This window comes from Lissotriton vulgaris, chromosome 3_1 (genome assembly GCF_964263255.1).
Source record: "Lissotriton vulgaris chromosome 3_1, aLisVul1.2, whole genome shotgun sequence".
NCBI classification, from domain to species: Eukaryota; Metazoa; Chordata; class Amphibia; order Caudata; family Salamandridae; genus Lissotriton; species Lissotriton vulgaris.
This window is the reverse complement of record NC_141689.1, coordinates 516,566,875-516,585,037: the sequence shown is the minus strand read 5'-3', so window position 1 is coordinate 516,585,037 and position 18,163 is coordinate 516,566,875. Positions and strand designations below refer to the sequence as shown.

General features: G+C 44.3%; 1 protein-coding gene across 1 annotated transcript in view; it reads left to right on the top strand.

Annotated features, from left to right (window-relative positions):
* Window positions 1–18,163, top strand: part of ANKDD1B (ankyrin repeat and death domain containing 1B) — a 602,007-nt gene that overhangs the window by 326,063 nt on the left and 257,781 nt on the right. Inside the window, exon 8 of the mRNA XM_086960762.1 lies at window positions 3,954–3,992. Within this exon, the coding sequence (XP_086816888.1) occupies window positions 3,954–3,992 (39 nt within the window). The remainder of the gene's footprint in view (window positions 1–3,953; window positions 3,993–18,163) is intronic.

The following is an 18,163-nucleotide window of genomic DNA, read 5'->3' as shown; positions in this document are numbered from 1 at the left end:
CACGGGCATGCAGCTACTTGGGAGGGACAAAAGCAAGCAGCTACAGGTGCCGAGCGGACACAGGCAAACAGTAAAACGAGCAGGAAACCAAGAAAAAAATAGTCCCTCAAACAACAGATAAACAAGCAATGCGTAAAGATATAAAAATGATCGCTGCTGATGCTCTAACTTAATGCCATGACTCTGAAACAGAGCATTTGCCTCTGTAATAGGAGAACTCGCTCAGATAAGGAAGGGAGGCACATCTTCAACAGAGATCCTAGCACCAGCCTGATAGACTATATTTTAGTTGACTTTATATTATGACCTTTTTTTTTACTGACATGGGAGCGAACATAATGCACTTTACCTTGACCGCACCAAGCCTACAGCCAAACTAGCACATCCCTTTAATGGTAGACACCAACAAGCAACACATAGGAGCAGGATAACCTGGTGGGTAATGCGTGATCACAGGACTCAGTAAAGTCGATTTGCAAGCTAGTGACAAAGAGCCTGGAAGACCTGTGCAACTTAATTTGTAGCTTGACCCAGAAACTTCCCTAGCAAGGATTGGGTAGTGCATAAGCAACTCTTCACAGAGTTCTAAAAGCATTTTTATGTAGGGGCCAGGCTTCAGGGAGCGTGAAGAAACCTGCCTTCGGGGTTTAACAGCCATTGCAAGTCTGCCACACTTGCTCTCATCACTGCAGTAAGGTCACAAGACAGAAGCACAAATCAAGCCACAAGAGCGACTTTTAAGAAGGTTGTTAATAATGCCAAGATGGAATGGAACCAAGTAACGTGGGAGGCTCTTCTTGCACACTCTATGGATAAGGATCAAGCAGAATTGTGGAACATAGGTGCCACTGGGAATGCTCAGGGTACTTTCACCATTGAAAACTACATTGCAGCTGATGACTGCAATGCACACTTTTAAAATCTCTATGCTCCAATAACCGGTGACAGTGCAATTTCAGTTACAGTAAGAAGGCCTCAATTACCAACTACAGAGGGCCTCCACGCTATACTCGAGTGTCTGAACATTACATGCAAGGAAGTGGTCCTAGCTATTAGGAAGATTGTTCCTCACAAAGCCCTTGGCCTAGATAACATTCCAGGGTGCCTGTTTTTAGCTGAGACTGATGTCTGGGGTCCCTACCTCACTGTAGGTTTTAATGCCACCATGAGTGGGTCATCAATCCTTTATTCTTGGTCGGGGTCAGAAATGATCCCTAGATGCAAAAAGGGCTCCCCTCTGGTGCCAGCACACTACAGGCCCTTTAGTTTAATTGATAATACACAGAAACACTTTAGCAGAACTATTTTACTAAGATTACAAGAATGGCTAGGGGCCAACAACATTCTAAGCCATGCAAGCAGGATTCCGCATCCACACATCAATAATTGACCACGTTTTTAGGCTGCAGCTGAAAAGGGTAGACTTTACATGGTATTTGTTGATCTTCGATCTGCATTTAATTTGGTTCCCTGAAATGTGCTATGGAAGGTTCTGGCTGAGAAGGGTGTCCCCCATTACTAATGTAAAATCATCGAAAGGCTGCATGAACATAGCTTTTCCCAGGTCCACTGTGGTTGACTGGGAGAAGTAACAGAACCCTTCCCAGTCATTAGGGGTGTTAGGCAAGGCTGTGTTCTTGCTCCAACACTCTTTACACTGTCTGTCAATGACCTGGCTTACTGCCTGAATTCCTGTGACAATGATGCCACCAGATTAGCCACAGCGAGGGTCCCGCCGCTAATGTTTGTGGACAACACATTACTCTTATCTAAATTACCCATGTGCATACAGAGAATCCTGGAAGAATGCAGTAGCTTCTGTACAAAGAGAGGATTGGAAATAAATATCAGTAAAACCAAGTACATGATTTTCAACCTGTGTCATACAACACACGTCAAACTCACCTTGAATGGGTCCCCACTGGATCAGGTCCATCTGTTTGAGTATCTAGGCATCACTCTGAACGCAAAGCTTGATGGAGTGCCACATATTTTGAAATGTAGGCTCAAAATGGAGCAATATAACGGAGGTTTGCTGAAAGTTCATTAGAGTTAATTTTTCAAATTCCTATCACTCCGGCAGTCCAAATATACATCCACCAAGCGCTGGGTGCAACTCTCGATGGACCGAGCTCTGGGGTTATAAGGACACCAAACCCCTAGAAACGGTTGAGAATTGGTTCCTCAGGAAAGTTCTGAGCCTTCCAATCAGCACTCTGCTAGTCCCACTAAGGCTGGATTTGGGGCACAGGCCAATACGAGAAAGAATTGCAGTCAGATCAATAATCTACTGAAGAAAACTATGGGCCACTCCCGAACTGCTCCACTGCCACTAGGGCCTAAAATATATACTCAGCATCCCTGGGGCTGGCAATCTCCCTGGATCAAATATGTCATAGACACACTGTTAATCCTCTGGTTAGTAAAACCCTGGGAAGATCCGGGAGGATGGGGGATGAGGGGGGTTTCTAATTAGCAAATTGGAGCTGAAGAGGCGGTTTAGGAATTTTATAACTAGTATGCTCATGTCAAGCCTCGCCCTCTTTACTTTGACTGACTCCTTCTTAAGGATAAAAGACTTTTGTAAAACTGAGGAGCTCTTAGATGAAGTTGAACCAAATCTGGCCAGAAAGCTGTATGCCCAGTTCAGGCAAGGGTCATTACCTATTAGATACATCACCTCGAAATGGCTAAGCACAGACTGAATGGCAGAGCCGGACTGCCAATCCTGTGGCCACAGCGAAGAAACGGTGGCCCACGCCCGTTTTTCTGCCTCGAGTATAGTAGGACCAGAACTGAATGGATAATCCGCATTTTCAGGAACCTGGGAATCCCACATTGTGCAGAGGCCTGCAGAATTTTACAGTCCGACACCAGCAGGCACATTATATTTGCAGTCCATGGGTTCTTATTTGCTATGTGGCGAATGAGGAGGAAAAATGTCCTACTACCAGCCAATAGATAGGATAGCAGTGCTGCAAGGTCACTAGGGGGACATTATATGGGGAAAAATCACTCATCTCCAGCCTACTAGTCGTTGAGAACACTGGTGCCTCATACCAAGTTGATGGTTTTAGGTTTTAACCTTTTGAAAATTGGAGGCCATTTTTTATCGCTTTGCATATGCTACATATCCACATGATTTTCTATTTTTAATGTTGTCTCTATGCATTTCTCTTTTATGTCAAGTGGCCGAAATAAAGAGTTTTGACTGACTGATAAATAACCAAAGCTTAAAGATACAGTACTTGGTCCCTTCTCCAGTGGAGGAAGGAAAGAGAAAAAGGAGGGAGAAAGAGGCAAGACTGACCACAAACAAGCAAAGATTTTTAAAGGGTACTGAAATAAAAAAATGAAAAGCAGGGGTGGCTTTAAGCCCTCAAAAAAAGTATACGCTAAAATATATACACGGGGTCTCAAATGTTTGAACTAAACATTATGCCTAATGGGCACGAATGGGAACAGCAGTAGCTGTTCACCTTTTTTTTAAAGGGATGGACACTAGATATTGCTGTACAACTACTCATGAGTGAGGAAAGAAGTGGGACGGAAATCAGGTATGCCAGCCTAAGCAGAGAATGCACAATCTTTGAAAGGTCTAATTTCACCAACTGTTTGAGCCCAAAGGAGGCCAGAATGTTGCACCAGAGTATTTAGAGGCTACCAAATATGGATGAAACTCAAATGAGCTCACCGTGAGTCATTGCTTATACCCCTCCCCAGCCAGTCTGGCACCCTAGTACCCTGCACGTGTTTGGGTGAGAGACGAAACTGGTAGGTTGTTGCTTTTGCAGCAGATGTTAGTAAGCCAATGCTGGTTTGCCTGTATTTATCAATTACCAATTGAAATATGTGTTGTATTTTTGTTAAACCATGAGAGTATTTTGGTGTAAAGATTTAATATGTTCTTTGTTAAAATTTGGTAACGTTTCTTTTTTTTAATCTTTTGATAGGAAGGAATCACAGTAAACATTCTTGATGAACAAAATGAGGTAAGAAGGCCTCGAGTTTCATACGTTAAGAGCAAAAAGCACAAAATAATGGATGCACCTAAAAATATTCATCCTTGGTTGATGATGGACTATTTTCACGAGCATCACTGTGCACTAAAAACAATGAACCAATGCATGGGGCTGCTGAGAGGCGAAACTTTAGGCAATGAAATGCTCTTGAAGTCACATCTTCATATTTTTTTTTTATCTCGGATAACATCTGAAGCACACATCTCGACTTGCATCCCAGTAATAATCTTTGGTCCTTCCGTTATCACATGCAGAGCTCTGTTGCTTTATTGTTAGGTTTGTGCTATAAATGTGTCCTACCTCTTTTATGATTCCGTTTTAGAAAAAAACTAAATGCGAGGTGCAGTGCTTGAATGACCCTGCACTGTATTCTAATGCAGTGGTTCTTAACCGTTTGACTGTGGCCCCCAATGAATCACTCCTGGAAGCCTGGGACCCCTCCACCTAAGCAATTGGTTTGATTTGAATCTCAAAACATTACACAAAAAACATGAACAAGTATACATCAAACAAATACATGAAGTATGGAATATTTTCAAGACCAAATATGCAAAAATGTACATTTTAATGGGAAAGTTGGAGCTTTTCAAATGCAGTTTTATTTCTAAACGATGATACAATCTGCTACAATGTAATTTTTCCTTCCAATGCAAGCTCTTTTTTTCTGCACATGCAAGTGTTGATTCAGTTGAGGCTGCCAATCGTCCATCTATTTGCTGCTCCCACAAATCAAGATAAGGAAACCAACTTCATGACTAGATTTCAAATTCCTACACATTTACAGAAAGTTTTAACACTTCACATTTTCAATTTAGCTTTTTATATATATGAACTTTAATAATAGGCACATTTTAATTGAATTTTATGGACACAGACCCTGTGAATAGGTGTTACGCAGGGGTCCGCAGACCACAGGTTAAGTACCACTGTTCTAGCGCATTAAAACCGCTAGAATGAGGATCCAATGATACACAGACCAGTGTTGGTCCTGCAGTAGGGAGAGTGCAGCCTGAATCTTCTGTGAAGGAACAGAAGAAAGCTTAGCATGGTTTCAGCCTTATTAGGCTGTTGAATGAGGTGCAGTTTGAATCCTATGCCGACCTCTCTGCATTCCTTTGGACGTTATGTGTCTCACTGAGACAAAAAGAGATAGGTGAATACCTGCATTTAACTCTACTGCGGGTTATTACTCTGGGCCGCATTCTAACTGCTCACTGTGCACTGCATAAAGGGACAAACCATGTGTACGTTGAGAGAAACAAAAAAGCGATGGGTGTAATGGGTGACATGATCTCAGCCACTGGTTGTCACTCTGGACCACATTCCACTTCAAGAGCATTCCATGGGCTTCAGCCTGCCCTGAGCATGTTCACTAAATATTTTATAGTTCAGAACAGTAAAAAGTGTCCTTCCACGCATGTTTACTTTCTAGCCCACTAAAAATTGATATGATCATGGACGTCATGTAGTGTCAAGTCAAGTAAAAAAAACATTTTTTGGATTAATAAAAATCATAAAAGTATGCTGTACAAATTTTGTTCCTTTTAAAAATAATATAAAAACATAAAATTCCATTAAAACAGTTAAAAAACTATTTCATCGTAAAGGTCAGTTAATCACTATCGATAAAATTATATGTTCGAGGCATGTGGGCTGCTGAATTCATATCTGTGCATAGATCGCCGCCTAGTGTTGGGTCCGGATGATTGCACATTGTTGTCCTGGAAGAGTCTTCGAAGTATCACGAGATAGGTGGCTCCTCCCCTGGACTACAGTGCGCATGGGCATCTTCTCCATCCTCAGATTGTTTTTTTCCGCCATTGGGTTCGGATGTTACTATCTTAGCTCAAGTTAGGTAAACTTTCTATAAAGCCAAAAGGCTTTCGATAGCGTCCGTATCGTTTCGTTCGGTATTGGTGCCTTTGCTTAGTGGACATCGAGGACTCTACAGGTTTTTTCTTTCCACACTCTACCCGATCTTAGATCTGAAATGGAAAGAAGTCCATTCAAGTGGTTCCCCCTTTGCAATGCAAAATACCCGCACATCGATGTCCACCCGGTGTGCAACAAGTGCCTGTCCCCAGACCATAACGAAGACAACTGTATGGCCTGTGCCCGGTTCAGGTCGAAGAAAACCCTCAAGATTCGACGCGCGACTCGACTGGAGTCGAAAAAGTCAGCGCCTGTTCCCGTGAACATCTTCGGGACTGAAGACGAGGAGGTCGTTGATCTGGAGGATCAGGAACACTGCTCCGATCCGGCTTCGGGCCATGACTCCGAGTATGACGCCGAAGACGAGGAGGTACAAGACGAAGATGAGAACGTCGTCGATAAGGTAGGAGACGACGTGGAGGCCCTTGGGGCCGTAGAAGATAGCTCAGGCGAAGAGCTAGGCCAAACCGGCCGCACAGAGGCCGAAGATGACGCACTCAGTAAGGCTCAGGTCTTGGGATCGCCAATAGGCCTTACCCAAGATCCACAATCTCGTTCTACAGCCCCGCATAAAGGCCCGGCTTCGAACATTTCTAAAGAGCCTGCGGTTTCGAAACCGCCATCGGTCGATACAAAGAAATCGAAACCGACAGCGTCTTTGCAGAAACCGAAACCGAAAGTGCTTGTGCCTCTCGTCGGCTCCAAGGCCTCAAACCCCTTGGAGCCGAAGAAAACTAAAATGGCCGTCGATGCCGGAAAACTCAAGAAGGTCGTCGAGCCAATGGTTGGGGCGCCAAAGACCAAGGTCAAGGCCGTCGAGCCATCGAAGCCGACGCAGAAGGGTGTCGATTCCCACAAACGGCCCGCACCGAAAGACGGGATCGATCCTCGGTCGAGGCCTACAGACAAGTCGAAGACTGGCTCCAAGGACCCTGTTGCATCGACAAAACCCAGTCCGTTCATAGCCAAAGAAGTGTCGGAGTCGCTCCAACGCATCAGGGAGAAGGGTACATCGGTCGGACAGAAGAAGGCCCCGATGTCAAAGCTGATCGAACAAGTTCAGACCGCGTCGTCACCTATCAAGTTTGGGTTACCACCCTCGGTGCGTCCGAAGATGTTCGAGCCGAAAAAATCTATTGGCGCCCGCTACACACGTGTCGACGGAACTGGAGGCTACGGAAGAGCCTGAAGACCAGGAGCCGAGACAATTCATCGACTCGGACACTGGGAGACTGTCCATATACAAACAAAAGTTAATGCCAGAGACTCCCATGGAATCATATAAGATTCCCTTGAAGAAAAAGAGACTTTGAACAACTTCTCCTGCTCTGGTGGAACCCCTCCATCACTATGAACAGGAGCCTCAAAATGTTTCCCCAACATACTCAGATGTTGAGACAGGGGATAATTACAATGAGGATGACCTCTATCATGTGGACACTGATCCTGATGATCAAGACCAACAATGGACGGACCCTGCTGACTCAAGGGATCCGCAAACTTTGCCCGGACCTTCATGTGTACAGTGTGAAAACGTCTCCTACGGAGGACACAACTGCTTTTAACGCCCTTATTGAGAGGGCAGCCAGTAATCATGATGTCGAGCTACATGCTGACCCTGTGGACGAGGACTTTCTGGTCGACACTTTTTCAACTTCAGAAAGGGCAGTCAAAACCCTACCCATGCTCAAAGGAGTCCTCAAGCATGCTGCAGACATTTTTAGATACCACTAGGGCCAGGGTGTTAAACCCAAGGATTGAGAAGAAATATCGGCCGGCCCCTGTGGACCCTCCTTATATAAAGGGACAGTTGCCATTGGATTCATTGGTTGTTTCTAATGCACGTAAGAGAGCGAACTCCCAGGCTACAGGTGATGCTCCTCCTCCGGACAAAGAGTTATGGAAACTTCAGGGAAAAGAGTAGCTGCGCAGGCGGCTAACATCTGGCGCATTGCTAACACTCAGGCTCTCTTGCCAGATATGACAGGGCACATTATGATACCCTTGAGACACTATTACAACACCTACCTGATCAGTACAAGGAGGGGGCACGGCTACTCATACAGGAGGGGAAACTCATAACCAATGCTTCCATCAAGTGTGCTCTGGACGCAGCTGACACTGCAGCCAGGGCCATCAACACTAGTGTTATGCTAAGACGACATGCCTGGTTGAGGATTTCAGGATTCAAACCTGAAATTCAAACTTCTATCCTCAATCAGCCAGTTAACCTAGACTTCTTATTCAGACCTGAGGTTGACACCACCCTTGAGAAACTTAAAAAGGACACAGAGACTGCAAAGTCTACGGGGGCTCTGCAGTCACAGCAGTTTCGGGGTGGCTCCTTTTGTCGCTCCAGTACTAGAGGCCCCTCAAGAGGCCAGTCAACACAACAAACACAATACAATAAGGGAGGTACACAATCCACCTACAATAAGAACAACCGTGGTGGCTATCGGGGAAACAACATCAAGGGCAGAGGCAGAGGAAACAACAGTTCCAGATCCTCTGCCAATACCAAACAGTGACGCCCTGTCACTGCCCCCCGACCACATAACACCTGTCGGGGGGAGACTACAACAGTTCCTGCCGGTCTGGAAATCCATCACCACAGACAGGTGGGTGAGAGACATTGTACAGTACGGGTATTGTCTGGAATTAACGTCCACTCCACCCAACATCCCACCAAGACGCCGTCATATGTCCGCAGAGCACTTACACTTATTGCAGCAGGAGGTCGTCAGCATGCTGCAAAAAGAGGCCATAGAGCTCGTGCCTGTAGAAGAACAAGGGTCGGGGGTGTACTCTCTCTACTTTCTAATACCCAAAAAGGACGGGTCGCTCAGACCTATACTAGACCTCAGGCCTCTAAACAGTTACATTCTGTCAGAGCATTTTCATATGCTCACCTTGCAACAGGTTCTGCCGTTACTCAGTCAGGGAGACTTCCTCGCAACGCTGGATCTAAAAGATGCGTATTTCCATATACCCATACACCCGTCATACAGACAATATCTCAGGTTCACTATTCAACATCAACATTATCAGTTCAAAGTCCTCCCTTTCGGAGTAACTACGGCACCCAGGGTGTTCACAAAGTGCCTGGCAACAGTAGCAGCACACCTCAGGAGACAGCACATACATGTCTACCCTTATCTGGACGACTGGCTTATTCAAGCAAAGTCGGCCCAGCAGTGTGCCAGCCACATGTCCCACACCATTCATCTTCTTCACAGTCTGGGATTCTCACTGAATTGCCCGAAGTCACACCTTCAGCCCGCCCACGTGCGACAGTACCTGGGTGCGACGATAGACACTCTCGCAGCCAAAGCACAGCCAAATTCAGTGAGAATAAACAGCATGCAATTGCTGATACAGAAATTCAGACCTCAACGCTCGCTTCCAGCGAAAGTGTTCATGAAGTTGATAGGCATGATGGCCTCCTGCATTTTCATAGTCCCGCACGCGAGACTACATATGGGTACTCTTCAGGAGTGCTTAGCACGTCAGTGGAATCAGGCTCAAGGACAGTTAAAGGACCTAGTGTTGGTGAGCGGTCGGGCATTCAACTCTCTGCATTGGTGGAACCCACGAAACCTTTGCAAGGGCCGACCGTTCCAAGAGCCTGTTCCACAAATTGTACTGACGGCGGACGCGTCTCTCCAGGGATGGGGAGCTCATGTACTCCATTACACAGTGCAGGGACTGTGGACAGCACAGCAAAAGAAGATGCACATCAACCTTCTGGAACTGATGGCAATCTTCATGGCGATGAAAGCTTTCAAGGTACACTTGTGCAACAAGGTCGTGTTGATCCAGACGGACAACATGACTGCCATGTACTACATACAGAAGCAGGGAAACACTCTCCACAGTTGTATTATCTGGCTCAGAGCATGTGGAAGTGGGCCATTCAAAGGAACATCTTCCTCAATGGCGGAACACCTCCCGGGCAAAGACAACCAGATAGCGGATCTGCTCAGCAGACACAGCCACCAGATGCACGATTGGGAGATACATCCATCAGTACTCCAACCGTACTTCCAGCAATGGGGTCATCCACAGATAGACCTGTTCGCCACAAGGGAAAACGCAAAATGCCAAAGCTTCATAAGCAGGTTCCCACACCCACAGTCGCAAGGCAATGCGATATGGATGAACTGGTCAGGCAAATTTGTGTACGCTTTTCCCCAGCACCTTTGATACCGCTGGTTGTCACGCAAACTATGGCAACACTCGATGACCCTCATCCTGGTTGCTCCAATGTGGGCACACCAACCATGGTACACCACGTTTCTGGAACTATCCGTGGTACCGCATCAACGGCTACGCCTCACACCCAGGCTTTTGACGCAGAGCCATGGAGACATTCAGCATCCAGATCCGCAACAGCTCAACCTGGCGATCTGGCTCCTGAAGTCCTAGAATTTGGCTACCTCAACTTGCCGCCGGAATGTATGAATATCATCAAGGAGGCAAGACGGCCCACATCCAGAGCATGCTATGCGGCTAAATGGAAAAGGTTTGTCATATATTGTACCAACAATGACATTAACCCACTGGATGCATCTATTCAAAACATCATCTGTTATTTGTTGCATTTGTACAGATGTAATCTAGCGTACAGTTCCATTTGCATACATTTATCCGCCATAGGCGCCTATCTTCAGAACAGGCAGCACCTCTCCTTATTCAGAGTGCCTGCCAATAAAGCTTTTCTGGAGGGACTTAAAAGAGTGATCCCTCCCAGTCACCCACCGTCACCAGTCTGGAACCTGAATGTGGTCCTCACCAGATCAATGGGACCACCTTTTGAACCCCTACACTCTTGTGAGATTCAATTTCTGACTTGGAAAGTTGATTTCCTAGTGGCCATTACCTCACTGAGGAGAGTTAGTGAACTCCAGGCACTAACCATTCAAGAGCCATTCATCCAGGTCCACGCAAATAGGGTAGTATTACCCACCAACCCTACATTTATGCCTAAAGTGATTTCGCAGTTCCACATGAACCAGACCATAGAACTGCCAGTTTTCTTTCCCAATCCGGAGAATGTCGCAGAGAGATTCCTACACACGTTAGATGTCAAAAGGGCTCTCATGTACTATATAGACAGAACAAAGGATTTCAGAACAACAAAACAGCTTTTTGTTGCCTTTTCTCCACAACACAAAGGCAACCCCATTTCCAGAGCAGGGATAGCCCGGTGGATCGTTATATGTATACAGATCTGCTATGCTAAGGCTAAACGCACACTAACATTCCACCACGAGCGCACTCCACACGTAAGTTAGGAGCGTCCATGGCTTTCCTGGGGAATATTTCTTTAGAAGAGATATGTAAGGCAGCCACTTGGTCCACCACACATACATTTACGAAACACTACTGCATAGATGTGCATTCTAAACAGCAGGCAGCTGTAGGACAGGCTGTTCTCAAAACTCTTTTTCAGTCTGCTGCAGCTGGCACGGGCAGCCGCCGCTAACAGGAGGGACTGCTATGTAATCTATGCACAGATATGAATTCAGTAGCCCACATGCCTCAAACCGAATATGCTACTTACCAGTATGCATCTGTTCTTGGCATGTAGGGCTGCTGACATTCATATCGCCCACCCTCCTCCCCGGCGCCTGTAGCAGCTGTAGCATTCAGAATTATTGTCTAGCATGGACATCACTCACTGTATTACACTCCATCTCTGCCACAATGGCGAAAAACAATCTGAGGATGGAGAAGATGCCCATGAGCACTGTAGTCCATGGGAGGAGCCACCTATCTCGTGATACTTCGAAAACTCTTCTAGGACAACAATGTGCAATCATCCGGACCCAACACTAGGCGGCGATCTATGCACAGATATGAATGTCAGCAGCCCTACATGCCAAGAACAGATGCATACTGGTAAGTAGCATATTCGAAACTAGTTTTCCATCTCCTGTTGTGCTACCTGTCTGATCCTCCTAGTTCTAATAGACGGGACAAGAAAGCTTGCAACACCAAACATGGTTACAGGGGATTCCATTAATTGTAAAAACAATAAAGCAGGTTTAGACTGTATGAATAAATTCGCTTTCAATACTTGAAAGATAAACCTTTTTCTAGCTTCATGATACAGGGGACAAAAAAACATAAAATGCATGGTATCTTGAGGGGAGAAATCGTCACATTTACAGACAGCCATATCCTCAGGCCTACTCCAACCCTTTGAATCACCCAATACCAAATGAATCTGGTTGAAACAAAATTTTGTCAGTAGCCATCTATGAAAAGGGATCGTAACAATGGAAAGATACGATTGCATGGTTAGTGACGAAATAAGTAAGAAATGAGCCCTGACTGTGGGTTTAGTTAACTCTTCAGATTCCCGCTGTAGCTCGCTGAGTTTAATGAAGTTTACTTTAACCCATTTAAGGTCAGCTTTACATAGACCTTCAGGATTGAAAAAAATCTCTGGGCGCCCCAATTTCCTAGTTGTCATTTTAATGTAGGACAGCCATTGGATATCCCTCGTTTTATCTAAATTCATACAATCCTTCAGGATCTTGTGGTTCAGGGTAAGGTTCAAATTCAACCAGATTCTAATCCAGAGCAATATTGGGGCCATGTTTATTATATCTAAAATGTAGCCTATCCCCAACTCAAGATGGACCGAATGGCCTGCTGTCGATTGTGGAAGGCCGAGGAGGGCACGAAGAAATTTGTTTTCTTCTCTTTGAATAAGATCAGATTTAATGTATCCCCATATTGCAGCTCCATACCTAGCAATAGATATTGTTTTTGCTTTATATATTGCTAGGATTGCTTCGCACAGTTTTCCCCCCAATCTTTTAGCAAAACATAGTATTGCCGCTGAGGAGCTTCTTACAGCTTTGACTTTAGTTGAGAGTTGCGGTGCCCAAAGACCTTTGTCGTCGAAGACAACACCCAGGTAAGTAAACACTTTCACTCTTGAGATTGCTTCCTAAGTTGTAATAAAAGGATTTGATGTTATTTTTCCTCTTGCCTAGTGACATAATATGAGATTTACCGTTATTAATCACAAGGTCTAGTGATTTCATAAAATCCCAGAAAGAGTCTAATAATCTTTGTAAGCTAAGGGGGGCCCGAGCCAGTAGAACGGCGTCGTCCACGTATAGGAGTACAGGAATGGGCGTTCCTCCCATACGTGGAATATCTAGTGATGCTGTTAAAAGGTTTTCTTCCAGGGTGTTAATATATAAGGTAAATAACAAAGGGGCCAAGATACATCCCTCACGCACCCCTCTGCCTGATTTAAAACGTGCAGTGTATTTCCCCTCCTGCGACATCCTTATTGACGCTCTCAGGTCTCTATGTAGCTCGGCGAAAAAGTACACCAGAGGCCGGTCCAGTCCAAGGTCCAGCAACATGGTCCACAGTCTTGATCTATTGACTAGATCAAAGGCTGTGGACAGATCCATAAAGCCCAGAAAGATTGAACCCTCAGCTGCCTTCGTATATTTAGAAATAATTAAATGTAAATTCAAACATTGGTCCTCCGTCCCCCTCCCAGATCTAAAGCCATACTGGGCGTTACATAAAATGTCTTTCTCCGTAGCCCAGTCTGTGATTTTGGCTAGGATAACCTTCCCTTAGATTTTAATTGAGGAATCTAGTAAAGATATAGGCCTATAGCATCTGGGATCTCCCCTTTGGCCCTTTTTAAACACGGGGATTATAATTGATCGTGACCATGATTTTGGGAACCTGTGGCAGCCGATGTGTTGAAAACATTTGTCAATATTTTTGCCCAGTATTTGGGATTAGTCTTATACATGTCCGAAGGCACGCCATCAGGGCCTGGCGCCTTACCCCCTGCCGTTCCCTCTATCGCTTTCTCAACCTCCGTCGTATTAAAGCTGATAGGTAACAGCGGTGGATCAGAAATTGGTGTCTCAAAGGATTCCAGCTCAATGTTACTCCCATAGATTTTTTCAAAGTGGGTTAACCAAGCCTCCTCTGAGATGTTGACTTCTAATACAGAGTTCTGGGTACCACTAAACAGAGGATTGTTGACAATTGCCCAAAACTTGGAACTATCTTTCATGGTTGCTTTTTCCATTAGTGCTGCCCAAGCATCTTGTTTAATTTCATTTTTCCGAGCCTGGACTAATAGTGAGTACTCTTTCCTTAGCTGAGCTACCAGACTTTTATTCCTAGGTGTCTTGTTAAGAGCCAATTTAAGTAGATTATGAGCTTTGGTGCATTTTTGATCGAATCAGCCAAAGGCAGATTTTGTTTTAACTCGGGTATTAATTGTAAGTTCTTTAGCTACTTGCTGGCAAATAGCTTCATACCAAGCTATTACAAATGAGAGGTTCTGCACATATGTTTAGTTCTGACCCAACCTTTGTTGTAATGGTGTGAAGAAAATCTTCAGGGGTAACCTTACTCCATTTTAATCTCCTCACTTGATCTTTTACTTTTAGATCAACTTGCACTAATACCAGAGGTGTTTTATTCAGGAGGGAGAGACCATTATCCAGTTCGATCACTACTGGGTTATGCTCGCTAAAAGAAGAGGGTATAGCATTATAAAAAATAACGTGGCTTAAAAGTCCTGGGGATAGGAATATGTAATCTATTATAGATTCACAGTCCCTAGCTCTGTACGTTGGAACACGGTTATTCACATCGATAAACCCCGCCTCAAACAGATCATTATTGGACAAAAGTGCCTCCAATGCTTCCCCCTTGAAGCTATGTTTAAAGTGTTGAGGGGTTGTGAAACAGGGACGTCACTGTCGCTATATTGGCAGTTTAGGTTACATAAATGTACATTAAAATCACCCATCAGGATATATTGAACAAAAGTTGTTTGATTCTCCTTATAAGTAGTTAAAAAATTTGACAACGAATGCAAGTGCTCGTTTGGGGACTCCCCTTGCAATGAATTGTAGTGGTCGCTGGGGGTCTCAGCTGTGACCCCTGGCTTACCCTTTGCTACCACTAGGACTATCTTTGCTAGCCCAGACCTAGAGGTGGGAAATTCAATGCCAAGAGCACAGGGGCAGCTGGGGCTCCACTCTCTTTATTTTCTGTGAATTTTGTATGACACTAACGGTGAACAAATACAATATATTATTCACTAATAGCTTAATAAAAATGGAGTACAATGAGCTGGATTATGCCCCTCCATGGTAATAAATCAAAAAAAGCTTTTAAATGTGTGTTGTGTGCGTGCTTTTGGGTGAGAGTGTGTTTATGTATGAGAGAGTATGTGTGAATTTGTGTGAATGTGTAAAATGTGTGTGTGAGTGAAAGTGGAGGTCAAAGGCCGTGTGATGTCACATCCACTACCCCTGGCATTTCAGTGAATTGATGTCCATGGTTATGGTACATCCCATAAGTAGAAAAAAATAGAAAAAGCAATGGCAATCCACAGCTAATTTTTTGTGTAGTTCCAGCTTACATTCAAGTTATTATTGTGAAAAAGGTTGAAGGTTGGCACCTAACGTTTGGTCGTCAAGAATGTAAATAGCCAGATCTGGCTACATGACATCCTCTGGCCAGGGTGGGTAAAATAAAAGGGAGGCGACCACTCTGGTTCTCGCTCCGATACAAAGGCACCTTGTATTGGGCATCTTAACAGGGGCGTACCCAGTGGGTGTAGGCCACCCACTGGGGCTGTCCCTTACCCGTAGCAAAGAAGACAACATGTTTTCGCTGGGACGCTCAAGGGCAGCCATGCGCTCTATAAATCCAATTCCATTCCATTCCATTCCATTCCATTTTCTGTACATTTTATTTAAGATTCAAACCCAGGCAGACTTGAGAGCAAGGGAGGTGCAGCCGAGGAGTCCATCCTGTTTCTCTCTCGTGTCTCGCGCGTCTAGGGGTCCTGCTCTGTGGTGGGCTTCTTCAGGATGTGGGGAGGCGGGTGAGCTTAGCTGTGCTAGGCAGGTTGTTACGTGTCACCAGCGGCGAGTTGATGACTTTGCCAAGAACTTTAAACCATGGACTTCGCTATGGATCGGTTCTGTCTCTGATGCTCCAGATAATTCTACACGGTGAGAGGTCTGTTAAATAGTCCACAGGAACTGGTTCAGGAATTAGCTGATTTAATGAGCAGCACAGCAACATGTACATCAGTCTCTTGGATAACAGGAACAGTGCAACTGACCTGAAGCCAAGAACACAGTGGTGTTCTAAGAACACGTAAAGAATAACATGCAGGATTTAAAGGTACAGGGAAATGCAATGAGATGAGATGTAACACATCTCCTTCCAATACAAAAAGAAAGAACAGAACAGGGTTATGAAACATAATCATCCAATTTAACAGGAAGCAATCTAGAACGATCAGAAGACTTAACTCTTGAGGCAATGGAACTACTAGTAGCTTTTGGAGAAGACGGAACGGAAGCTTGTTGCACAGTGGGGCATCTTGCAACACGCTTAATGTTCCATAGTCAGCCATCCTGGGTAATAACACTATTGCTAAAGACTTTAACAAGTTTCATTGGCTTACTAAACTTATCGGAACATTTTGAAACAAGACCAGGTTTTTTAATCCTCACAACATCTCCCACAGAAAAATTAGGAGACTTAACATTCCACTTTTTGTCATACCACAATTTGCTTTTAGCTTGTTTGTCCTCAACTTCCTGAGCGGCTTGCTCAACCAACTCCTTAGAAAAAGATTTGTTGAGACATTTGTCCCTGAACCACCAAGGACAAATGGTAGAAGCAGGATCACGTCCCTTGAGCAAACGAAAGGGACTGACTTCAGTGGTTGAATGAGGGGTAATTCTGTAGAACCAAAGTTTTTCTCTCAAAAGAGTTTTCCAATCTGACCCAAACTTAGAAACATCAGAAATAAACCCCTTCAACACTCTATTAAAACGCTCTACCAAACCATTTGTATGTGGTTCATAAAAAGAAACAGTGTTGTGTTTGATAGAATGTAATTTAAGAAAATTCTCCATTTCTAATGAGGTAAGTTGCACCCCATTGTCCGTGACCAAGACAGACGGACAACCTTCTCTGGAAAAAACTTCCTTAAAAAATTCCACTACAATATTGGTAGAAGCAGAAGAAACAAACTTAACTTCTGACCATTTTGAGTGGTAATCCATAAGAACAAGGGCATAACGGGAATCAGAAGGGAGACACATAAACGGACCAGAAATATCAAAAGCAATTTTTTTCCAAGGCAAAGTAGGCCAGGAAGTTGTTTTCAAAGGAGGCACATTTACTTTCAACATTTTGTCGTTTCCTACACAAACAGCACACTCTCTAACTTTGTGTTCAACCAAACGATCCAAAGATGGCCATTAGAAATAGTTCCTAATCAATCTTTTCATGGCCGACATTCCTGGATGAGATTTATGTGCAACAGCAAGAATTAAACTTTGTACGGCAAAAGGTGGAACACACTTACCAGATTTGAAGACTAAATTATTCTCCAATTCTAACTCAGTTGAAACATTGAAAAATGACATTAAATCTTCTTTTAGCAACTTTTTTTTCGGGCCAACCTTCAAGAATATATTTCTTAATAGACTGTAAAGTAAGATCTTGTTTGTCAGAAGTCTCCCACAACTTTTCAGAAATCTCAGCAAAAGAGGTAGAAAGAACATCTTGCAAACAAGTAACAACATCAGAATCATTCAGATTCTTGCAATCAGAAACAGGAGATGGATGGCGAGACATAAAATCTGCAACCACATTTTTTTTTCCAGGGACATACTCCGGGGTGAAAGAATATTCCTGGAGTCGTGAAGTCAACCTGGAGATATGAGCCGTGGCATTCCAACCTCCACCAGGGGAAAGAATGTTAACTAATGGCTTGTGATCAGTTCTCAGAATAAATATATTTCCCCAAATGAAATTTCTGAAGTGCTCAATCGCCCACACACAAGCCAAAAGTTCCTTCTCAATGACGGCATATCTGCGCTCCGTTTCATTAAGGGTGCGAGAAGCAAAACAAACATTCCATTCTTCTTTGCCTGACTTTTGAGACAACACAGATCCAACACCATACATACTTGCATCCACTGTGAAGACACACAATTTATTCAAACAGAAAGGTCTAAGTGTAGGGGCATGCAAAATATCAGACTTGATAAGCTCAAATGCCACCTGTTGTTCCCCTTCCCAAACAAAAGAGTTACCATGTCTCAAAAGCTTCCTTAGAGGCTCCATCTTGGTGGCAAAGATATTAACAAATTTGCTATAATATTTGCACA